This window comes from Mya arenaria, chromosome 13, assembly GCF_026914265.1.
Source record: "Mya arenaria isolate MELC-2E11 chromosome 13, ASM2691426v1".
Classification (NCBI taxonomy): Eukaryota; Metazoa; Mollusca; class Bivalvia; order Myida; family Myidae; genus Mya; species Mya arenaria.
In genome coordinates this window covers 6895742-6907786 of record NC_069134.1, presented here as the reverse complement: position 1 = coordinate 6907786, position 12045 = coordinate 6895742, and the positions used below count along the sequence as shown (strand labels likewise).

Below are 12045 nucleotides of genomic sequence, written 5' to 3'. Positions count from 1 at the left end.
TGGATGTTACCTCCTTGTCCGATTTATACCTGCCACACCCTGACCCCGGAGATCTTCAATTGTTCGGGGATATGATTTTATATTACGGTTGTTTAGCCTCTCCCCCTACCCATTCACCCAACCCTCTCCGCGGGGCAAACCGTTTGAGAATTGCATTACATTAATTTAGTTATCCGAAAATTTTGCACATCATCTCGTTATTATTGCTATTGCAGTACTCAATTTTCGGATAACTAATACTCAATGTTTGAAACTCAAAATTGGGTGGACAGTTTAGGACAGATATATTTACTAAAATAGAGATAATTTTAGTTTTAGTTATCAGTTGGTTCTGATCGTAGACCATCGTTCATCCAAACACCGCACCAGGACTAGCTTTATCTAGGTGAGTTTGTTTACCAGTTACTTGACTTATATAAATGTTGGTCAAATACATGCATTTTAATGTGTACTACTCTAAATAATCCAGTATTTTTTATAATTGTGTTCGCATCCACAATTGAAAAACAATGTTCTTTAATTGTTGCAATTGCAACTTTATTTCATTCCGTCGAAAAGTCACCGATGTGCTTGCGTTTCTTAATTGGTATCAAGCAAAGTGACCAACACGGCAACAGTCGAACAATTAAATTATCAATATACATGTACGCTGTGTTTTAAAATGTCTGAATAGTTTTCAGTATCATGTTTAAGTAAGTATAATTTAAAACTCGCGCGCAACCGTAGGCCAATACTTATACTAATGTTTCTGGTACATGTAGTTCTTTTTTAATTGATTTACATCATGTTTATTTTCTAAAATAGTTTCCGCTGTTTTAACGTTTCCACAAGGAAAGTGGGGGAATATTTGTGTTTCCAACGTATTGCCTCTGTTGACCTAATTTAAAGCATTGCTTTTCAACAAAATGTCTTATTAAAGGTGATAAATACCCTAATGTAATATCTCGTGGCCCGACCCATTTGTATAATTATATATATATTCTTCAAGCAAGTGTTATATGTGCTTGTAACTGTATAATTTATACAGTATTTAAAATATAGTTTAACTGAAACTTCCTTTTTTCTCTTAATAATTTGAACGTGTCAGTCAATTCTTTTTTTCTTTCATTTAAGTTATTAATGTTGCTCAGATTGTTAAATTTTCGATGTAAATGTAGCAAATACATTTATATTCTATTTATAATGACGTAACGAGGACTTGGCATCCTTTGTCGAAAATTGGTTTTTAACGAGTGACCAAATATGAATAAAACATGAAACAAATGGAGAGTTCTGATCTCGGCATTCATTGATTAAAACTAACTGTCGGACACCATTGTAAATTCAAGAATATGCATCGAGTAAAGTATATGAAAAGATGGGAATGGCGCCATGTGGCCAGACCAGTCGTAGTTGATTATCGCGCACGTTTACTACCTATATCGATTAACAATACATGCATTGGATATGAACATTCTGAAAGAAGCATTCAGATTATTCCCATTCGACAAATAAAGACAAAAAACACACCATAGCTACGTCTTATGTACATGGTGTATTGATACACGAATATACAATGTGATTAAGCAGATAGGAACCAGCCAAGACTACGTACGCGGATATTTTATTTCAAAACTTGTGTGTGGAATATTGGAAATCAGCCTATCTGTTCAGAAACGTACGTTGTCATATTAATGCAAAAAATACATGACTCAGTTTATTTTGGTATGTTATAAACAATACAGTTTGACATAATATATCCAGCAGCGGCTGTGTTTCACTGTGGGCTTTCCCATCTGCTAACATGTTGCTCGTTACTCAGTATCCGAAGTCCTGCTATATTAGCTGAACTGTTTGAGCACGTTAACTTGACGCAATGGACAGCCCCGAGTTGGAGACGCCCATGGAAGGGCCTAACGGAACCATCCCTCTGCTTGCGCCCGGCAAACCCGAACAACATGACGTCAGAGTCTCTGCGGAATCATCAGGTAAGTCGAATACTTTGAAATTCGTAAAATACTTTTGCAATAAACAATCAACGATTTAAATACTCATGAAATATAGACAACTGGTCGCTCAAAAATAATCATGGAATCATTTTTCCAGACGCGGAGCAGGAGATGTTGATCCATGCGAAGCACGAGGTAACTTGATTACTTACCAAATCCCCTTTTAATCATTGCAAACGACATGCATGCTTGAACTATACTACTTTGAGTATACAAAAAGTATCAAATTAGGACGCACATCGTTTATTTCTTCCTTTTTTCGTTTTGAAAATGAGTATATGCAATGCAAGTCATTCTCAGTATCTAGAGTCATGGTGCGTTTGCTTGTACAATATACATAAGTGACTGTGTCTAATGACAGCGACTGCCGATGAAGGATTTCGGGGCGGAAGTGCGGGCGCTTCGTGACGTGGAGAACTTTCTAGACCGGACGATGCTCATTCTGAACATGGCGCACGTAAACCTTGACAAGATCCTACAAGACATGGTCGCCAAGGTCAGGGACGCAGCCGCCGACGAGATCGTCAGTACCCAAGAGGCTTTGGATGCCATATACAGCCAACAATCAGGTGCCAGTCAGAAAATATTGCCAAATATGTTTTTTCAATATGCCGAAACAGCAAACCATCAACTATTTCTGTAAGCATGGCTAGACAGATTAAGTAAAAATTGGAACGCTTCCATGTGCAAAATGCAAGAAAACATGTTCTAGATTGCTAGTTTTGATAAACTGATTTTAACCATTTCTTCACAGTTCAGGTTTTGTCTAAAACCATCCACGGAGTGACTAGCGATGACTCGGGCACCACATTTGACCAGTCCTGGTTGTGTGCACTGTAAGTAGGTTTAGGACGACAGTCTAATTATCAAATGTTATGGTTATTTTATTTACATATGTTGAGGAAAATCTTAGTTTCACCTAGATCACCTAGCAAGTCACCCGTTGTACTAAGGTTTACATTTACGATTGATCAGTGTATAGGGCAAAACCCACAATAAACACCTCCTCTGTGTCCGTCAGGTGCGAGTTGCCGACGGTGTACCGGCGTCACGTGGTGATAGCACGACTCGTGCGGCCAGCAAACCTCGGTGCCACTAGTCAGGATGTACGACTCGTGGTCCTCGTGGTAGCCCCGACCAAGGAGGTAAATTATAATAAAAAGATGGAAACGGCTACGAGCTTTCCTCGCGATATAATTAGTTCAACTCGCTAGGTACTACGTGCTTTTCAATAACAGCACGCCATGAAACAGTTCACCCACGATGGCGTTACAACGTTGTTTACTTTAACAAAGTTTTGAAAAATCGGCCAATTTTTAATTTAATTTCATATTTCATTTTTGTATAGTACCAGTAATTTGCGTCTAACATTATAACATACAGAGGAATAGGTTCAAAAGATTTTACATTCTTGCAGACGACAAACACAAGTCATAATCTACTAATGATTTACTGACTGTTTTCAGAAACACACGAAGACGGCATTGGAGACGGGACGAACGTTCGGCACGCTGCTGTCGGACAGCGAGTTCCGGTTGGGGCTGCACGAAGCGGACACGGAGGAGGATTTCCGGTCTCTCCTCCACCAGCGAACCAAGGACCTCATCAAGGAACAGAGCGTCCCCGAGAACCGGAAGTCGCACCAGCAACTAAACTCCGACCCCTTTCAGGACAGCGAGGAGGAGGTAACAAAAATATACTGTGTTTTTCTCTTTCTCCAGAATTCTGATTGTAATAACTTGCTTACATTTTTGTAATTTGGGAAGTTAATTATGATTAATTATAGTAAACATTGATGACGAATGAAATTGTGTATATCCTATTCCAATGCATGTATGCATATATCCATGTAGAAAGGTCGATGCCCTCTAGGCCGCGGGATGATGCAGGACGTAAAGCGGCGGTTGCCTCACTATTGGTCTGACTACCTGGACGGGATCCGCGGGCCACGAACCCTCCAGAAGGTCACCGCCACCATCCTCTTCCTGTACTTTGCCTGCGTCCTCCCAAACATAGCATTCGGCATGCTCAACGACAACAATACGAACGGTATTATTGGTATGTTGTAGAACTATCGATGTTTGAGATAATATTACATAGATCTATCACATGCAAGAAGTTGAATGATATATTTTTAGAAGAGTTTCAATTCAGAAGCAAAATCGAAACAAACGATTGCTTAAATCGAACGCATGCGTTAGTTTAGTTATTTGCCCTATTACCATTGCAATGTCTTCCTCCAGGTGTGAAGAAGATCCTGTTCTCCCAGTGTTTCGGCGGGTTGGTTTTCGCCCTGGTCGGTGGCCAGCCGCTCATCGTCCTACTTACCACCGCTCCTCTGGCTCTCTACACCAAAAGTGAGCGCACTGGCCTCGTGCATGGGCTGATATGAACGAGCTTTAATTAATGAAACGTTTTAGTTGTATATAAAGAATCCTCTTCCGTGCTTGCGCAATTGCAGAGTGTATTGAGGCTTTTAATTAGGTTGTGTATATCGATAGCGCAATGCTTTAAAGAATATCTATATCTCTACATCTATAATAGTAAATGATTGTATTTCCAACTAATGGTGCCAATTATCAATATAAGTATGTCATCACCCGTATGTTACTTTTATAATTGGAGTCTCTAGAGTGTCCTTACTTGTCCAAATTAGTCATCTACAGCGTGTGTGAGGACTTTGATCTGGATTTCCCGGCCATGTTCGCATGTGTGGGCCTATGGAACGCCGCGTTTCTTGTCCTGTACTCCGTCACCAACCTGAGCAAACTCATGAAGTTCTCCACCAGGTACGACAACACGCTCGTATGATTTGTTTCCCTTTTCATGGTTGTCTCTTGCATACGAATCTAAAAACTGTCAGAACCGTGCTTGAACCCGGTAACCCTGCTGTGCTACGCATTTTGACCCACCGGAAACTGAAACAGTACATGAATACCGTGATTTCTTCATCTCTTTTTACAAATATTGTTTGCTTTGGCTTTCGAAAATCGAACTACAACTGATTGATAAGATAAAGCAATAATTTGTGTTGCAGATCTACTGAGGAGATATTCTCACTGTTCATCACATTTGCTTTCTCCGCGGACGCCATCAAGGACACTATCAAAGGTATTGGTTTTGAAACATTAGTTGTGGTGTCTTCGCATGATTTTTCCTCTCCGATGTATTCCAAATTTCTCCTACAATGTATTTAAAATGGTTGGCATATATAAGATAATTTGTTGTCATCACCCCCTTGATCAACTTATTTACAATTACCCGACTGAGATAAAAACAAATTAGCTTTAAGCGAGAGGCGGACCAACTGCATTAACGCCACAAAAGTTTTGCCGTATAGCTGCTCTGTTCCACGATTGCAGATTTTAACAAGAACTACTATAACCCTGCATGCGCCTCGAATGCCCCCGCTACTAACCTATCCCTCACTAACGCGAGCGTCCCCGTGACAGACCCCGCCCACGAGTGTCTCCGGGAAAACAGCGTTCTCTTCCTCCTTCTCATGCTTGGCACAGTCTGGGTCGGCCTGACGCTTTTCAACTTTACTAAAACGCAAGTACATTATGTATGTAGTGTATTAGTACTCGGGTACTCGGTTCTGGGACGATCGATAGAGTACTCGTGTACTCGTTGCCTTCCCTAGTAATTATAGTACTGACATATTGTCATTAGTTTTGCACGTTACATTTTTATAAGGTGCTATAGGGTGTTATATCGTGTATTGCACGTTATTGTGCAATGCATGTCTTAGAGTGTTTGGAATGTGTTATGTCACCTATTACCTTTTGATTGTTTTACGATATTACTGGAAAATGAAAATAATGCATTTGTTTGAAATGTACCATGTACTAGAGGAACGTGGCCTGCATGTAAGTGGCTTGAAACTGAATGTGTATATACATATACGAATGCCTGCTCACAACAGCCCAGTATCAATGTTTACCTATACTGTCCATGAAGGCCGTTCCTGACGGCGGGCAAGCGGGAGATGCTGGCGGACTACGCACTTCCGGCAGCTGTCCTCATCATGTCATTCTTCGGCTCGTACGTCTTCAGGCACGTCGAACGTAAGATATAAAATAGCAACGTTTGAACATTGGAAATCTTTTTTTGAATACATAATTCAAATCAGATCATGGAAATACAATGTAAATTCGTACATCGTCATCAAGCAACAACGGTTGATGTCTCATTCAGATTGCGAAACACGACGTGGACGTAGCTACACTTAGTTGTAAAAGTTGCGTTGAATTTCAAATTCCCAATAATCTTGCTCTTGATATCATTCTAAACTTGAATAATGTACACAATGTACACATACCTTAATGACAGAAAAACGTTGCCCGTTCAAGTGTTTGCCCATCCACTCTACTACAAAGTTATCCGCCATTTGTTTTAAAGGTTAAAAAACTACAAATAATTTACTACACAATAATACACTTTCTTACCTAAGTGCAATTCTCAATTAAAGTGGCGCCGTTCAAATATGAGGCGGACGTAGAGCTGTTTCGGGTGGCTCCTTTGGGCCGCCTCCCATGGCCAGCCGTTGTGGCGGCGGCCGGCCTAGGCTTTAGCCTTTCTTTCCTCTTCTTCATGGACCAGAACATTTCCAGCGCCCTTGTCAACACACCCTCCAACAAGTAAGTGACCGCTAGAATGTGAAGTAAAGTATTTGCGGACCACCGCGTACTTTTTAATAAGTATAGTACATACTTACTGCTTCTCGATAATGTAGCTATTACAATTTAATGGCTAGTTTCCTTTATCAGATTGAAGAAGGGCCCGGCGTACCACTGGGACCTGTTCACTGTGGCGTTAATAAACGGATTCCTGTCAGTGTTTACATTGCCTTGGGTACACGCCGCCTTGCCACACTCCCCGCTCCACGTGAAGGCGCTCGCCGACCTCGAGGACCGCGTTGACCAGGGACACATACATCAGGTGTAAGTGTAACACATACAGTCGTAGACCAGGAATGCATACACCAGGTGGAAATGGACAGACACAGTCATTGACCGTTGACACATATACCAGGTGTAAGTGAACAGACACAGTCACTGATCATGGATACATACATCAGGTGTAAGTGGACAGACACAGTCATTGACCATGGACACATGCACAATGTGTAAGTGTACAGGTACAGTCATTAACCGTTGACACATATACCAGGTGTAAGTGAACAGCCCCTATCGTTGATCATGGATACATACATCAGGTGTAAGTGGACAGTTACAGTCATTTACAGTTGACACAAAAACCAGGTGTAGTTGATAGACACAGTCATTGACCGTGGACACATAGACCAGGTGTAGTTGACAGACACAGTGATTGACTGTTGACACAAACACCAGGTGTAGTTGACAGACACAGTCATTGACCGTGGACACATAGACCAGATGTAAGTGGACTGGTACAGTCATTGACCGTGGACACATAGACCAGATGTAAGTGGACTGGTACAGTCATTGACCGTGGACACATACACCAGGTGTAAGTGGAAAGACACAGTCATTGACCGTGGACACAAGGTGTAGTGGACAGACACGGCCATTTACCATGGACACATACACTTGGTGTAGTGTACAGACACAGTCATTGACCGTGGACACATACACAAGTTGTAAGTGGACAGACACAGTCATTGACTATGGACACATACACAAGGTGTAAATTGACAGGTACAGGCATTTACCGTGGACACATACATCAGGCGTAAGTGGACAGGTACAGACATTTACCGTGGACACATACACAAGGTGTAAGTTGACAGGTACATACATTTACCGTGGACAAATACACAAGGTGTAAGTGGACGTACAGACATTTACCGTGGACACATACACAAGGTGTAAGTGGACATGTACAGACATTTACCGATGACAATTACACAAGGTGTAAGTGGACAGGTACAGGCATTTACCGTGGACACATACATAAGGCGTAAGTGGACAGGTACAGACATTTACCGTGGACAAATACACAAGGTGTAAGTGGACAGGTACAGACATTTACCGTGGACACATACATCAGGCGTAAGTGGACATGTACAGACATTTACCGTGGACAAATACACAAGGTGTAAGTGGACAGGTACAGACATTTACCGTGGACACATACATAGGTAAAAGTGGACAGGTACAGACATTTACCGTGGACACATACATAAGATAAACGTGGACAGGTACAGACATTTACCGTGGACACATACACAATGTGTAAGTGAACAGACGCAGTCATTGACTGTGAACACATACATCAGGTGTAAGTGGACAGACACAGTCATAGACCATTGACACATACATCAGGTGTAAGTGGACAGACACAGTCATAGACTGTGAACACATACATCAGGTGTAAGTGAACAGACTCAGTCATAGACTGTGGACACATACATCAGGTGTAAGTGGACAGACACAGTCATAGACTGTGGACACATACATCAGGTGTAAGTGAACAGACTCAGTCATTGACCGTCGACACATACATCAGGTGTAAGTGGACAGACACAGTCATAGACTGTGGACACATACATCAGGTGTAAGTGGACAGACACAGTCATAGACTGTGGACACATACATCAGGTGTAAGTGAACAGACTCAGTCATTGACCGTCGACACATACATCAGGTGTAAGTGGACAGACACAGTCATAGACTGTGGACACATACATCAGGTGTAAGTGAACAGGTACAGTCATTGACCATTGACACATACATCAGGTGTAAGTGGACAGACTCAGTCATTGACCATTGACACATACATCAGGTGTAAGTGGACAGGCACAGTCATTGACCATTGACACATACATCAGGTGTAAGTGGACAGACACAGTCATTGACCATTGACACATACATCAGGTGTAAGTGGACAGACTCAGTCATTGACCATTGACACATACATCAGGTGTAAGTGGACAGGCACAGTCATTGACCGTCGACACATACATCAGGTGTAAGTGGACAGACACAGTCATAGACTGTGGACACATACATCAGGTGTAAGTGAACAGGTACAGTCATTGACCATTGACACATACATCAGGTGTAAGTGAACAGACTCAGTCATTGACCATTGACACATACATCAGGTGTAAGTGGACAGGCACAATCATTGACTGTGGACACATACGCAAGGTGTAAGTGAACAGACTCAGTCATTGACCGTCGACACATACATCAGGTGTAAGTGGACAGGTACAGACATTTACCATGGACACATACACAAGGTGTAAGTGAACAGACTCAGTCATTGACCGTCGACACATACACAAGGTGTAAGTGGACAGACTCAGTCATTGATCGTCGACACATACACAAGGTGTAAGTGGACAGACTCAGTCATTGATCGTCGACACATACACCGGGTGTTAGTGAACATGAACAGTCATAGACCGTGGACACATTCACAGGGTGTTATTTGACAGGCGTGTAAGTGGGACATGTACGGTTATAGACAAGTGACAAAAACACCAAATGGACAGCATATCAAAATGTACGTATTTAAAAGAACAATTGTGAAATGTTATTTTTCATTTGTATTTTTCTTAATGTGTATTACTAAACATTGAATTGGGTCGGTCAATAGATGATTTTCGTTTGTTTTTGACATGTTTTATACATTTATAGCACCTATTTACATTTTACAACAACTATCAATTGAGTTCGCGTTCGATTACATTTCAACAATATTCAACATAATTTCTTACTACATCAATAATTGCTATATACGTATTATTTATTTACTTCTGAACATTTCTATGACAGTTACAGCGTAACAAAACGCATGTCCACATTAAAATACAGCAAAAGAATAGCATTGAGTTGATTTGAGTTAGTAAAAAAGCCCTTTACAGGATCGTCCATCGACAGAACCCACAAATAACAATTACATCGTTTCACCATGTAGCGTGGTTCGTGTACGGGAGACGCGGTTGACGGGGATTGTGTCGCACGTCATGATTGGCTTGTCTATGCTGCTGTTGCCCCGCCCTCTTTCCTACATTCCCGCCCCCGTGCTAGACGGCCTCTTCCTGTATGTCGCCCTCACAGCACTCTTCGGCAACCAGCTCTTCGACCGTATTTGCCTCTTCTTCACGGAACAGGTTGGTTCAATTCTACTGATGTGTAAACTACTTATATAAATAGACCATTTGTACCATTGGTACTTCCCAATTTATATGGAAGCTGATGCAAATATTGCATGACTCATATATCAAACATCGCCATAAATATGTAACTTTTATATCAATCTACGACCCAAACTGTCAAATATACTTGTGTTGCATTCCCCAGTCGGCGTACCCACCAAACCACTACATCCGGCGGGTCCCCCAGCGTCAGGTGCACGCGTTCACGGGATTCCAGCTCGCCCAGCTGCTCGTGCTCTGTGTGTTCGGTTTCTCGCCGATACCCTACATGAAGATGGTATTTCCCATCCTCCTCATGTGTCTCATGCCCATCAGGTGAGTCCTGTACACTTTCAATAACACGGTTAAATTGCTCAAGGTTGTCCGTATTTGAGATGTTGCATGTTGGAGCTCGTGCCGTTTGTTTCAAGCATAGCCACTTCACCCCAGCCCCCTCTCTGTTACAGACACAAACTTGTAACCCGACTGATTGCACCCCGGTATCTCGAGGCGCTTGATGGACACTAAACGGAAGTACACGGCGCCAGGAGGAGTTCATGTTGTTGTTTTTTGTTTTATTTAGTTTATTCATTTTATATTTTCAGTTCATTAAGCATGTAAAAAGAGTGAGCTCCGGGGTAATATCATATTAATTTGTAGAAGTTTATATTGTGTATGTTTTATTGTGTTATACAAACTGTTTACTTGTATATATGATCTTTCATGATTTGTTCATATTACCCAAGTCAACCATTTATATTAATTGTAAGCTCATATTGTATGTAACATTTTGAATATCAATTCAAAATTTTCATAAAAGCAATACAATACACATGCATGCGATGAAATAAGTATTATATGTATATGCCACTCAAAGGTTGAGTTATGGGAGACGGTTTGTACTGTATATTCACTTGCATGACGTTAAGAATAATGTACGTTTTAAATGACTTGTATTATTTATCTTTCATACTTTTGGACAAAAATAAATATTTTGATAGTTAAGATTTTAAGCCCTGTGTCCAAACAGTCCCATCCTTGGATGAACATTTAAGTGGCTACATCAATTTAATGAGATTGGCATAAAATACCCACTGTAGGCTTGATTCACTTCCTTTCACGAGTCACTTGGAAATTATGCCGAACAATTTAAAGCCTTTTTCATGAACTTATTGAATTACCATAACTCTGTTTTACTGACCCGATCTATGCGAAACACCAGCGTACTTTAAGTTAGGTCGAGACACACGGAAGATCGGCGCTGAAGGACAAATAAAAACAGAAACAGATCCGAGTATATTTTGGCGGGAGATGATTCTTGTCAATTACCTGCCAGAAACAGTCAGTTTTTTGGTAATACGTTAGCTTTGTAGCGTTGTTTAACTGAAAGTGTCAAGTTGATCAAAAAGGACCATCTACGGTAACTCTAGTTGCAGCGGCAGTTCTTGTAACACTATTGGGACCAAGACACTCCAGGGGAAGCAACGGTTGAGCTGGCAGGGATATCAGTGGTAGAGCTAGCAGGGATATCAGTGGTAGAGCTGGTAGGGAGAGCGGTAGTAGAGCTGGCAGGGAGATCAGTAGTGGAGCTGGCAGGAATATCAGTGGTAGAGCTGGAAGGGATATCAGTGGTAAAGCTGGCAGGGATATCAGTGGTAGAGCTAGCAGGGATATCAGTGGTATGGCTGGTAGGGAGAGCGGTAGTAGAGATGGCAGGGAGATCAGTAGTGGAGCTGGCAGGGATATCAGTGGTAGAGCTATTAGGGAGAGCAGTGGTAGAGCTGGTAGGGAGAGCAATGGTGGAGCTGATAGGGATATTAGTGATAGAGCTAGTAGGGATATCAGTGGTAGAGCTGGTAGGGAGAGCAATGGTGGAGCTGGTAGGGATATCAGTGGTGGAGCTGATAGGGATACCAGTTATAGAGCTAG

The 12045-nt window shown here is 41.7% G+C and overlaps 1 protein-coding gene across 2 annotated transcripts; it reads left to right on the top strand.

Annotated features, from left to right (window-relative positions):
* Positions 1 to 255: 255 nt before the first annotated feature.
* On the top strand, positions 256 to 11115 carry LOC128214237 (solute carrier family 4 member 11-like). 2 transcript variants are annotated; one of them, XM_052920599.1, is made up of 18 exons: positions 256 to 385; positions 1744 to 1967; positions 2086 to 2123; positions 2350 to 2557; positions 2743 to 2824; positions 3010 to 3133; positions 3455 to 3673; positions 3842 to 4046; positions 4232 to 4345; positions 4645 to 4777; positions 5026 to 5099; positions 5351 to 5540; positions 5949 to 6055; positions 6460 to 6628; positions 6758 to 6931; positions 9897 to 10092; positions 10283 to 10452; positions 10584 to 11115. In XM_052920599.1, exons 2-18 carry the CDS (start codon positions 1856 to 1858, stop codon positions 10642 to 10644), a joined length of 2376 nt encoding a protein of 791 aa, XP_052776559.1. In that variant the 5' UTR covers positions 256 to 385; positions 1744 to 1855; the 3' UTR covers positions 10645 to 11115. The 2 variants fall into 2 exon arrangements, with proteins under 2 accessions (XP_052776559.1, XP_052776560.1); XM_052920600.1 differs by lacking the exon at positions 256 to 385 and having other exon boundaries at positions 1504 to 1967; positions 3842 to 4037.
* The last annotated feature ends 930 nt before the right edge of the window (positions 11116 to 12045 follow it).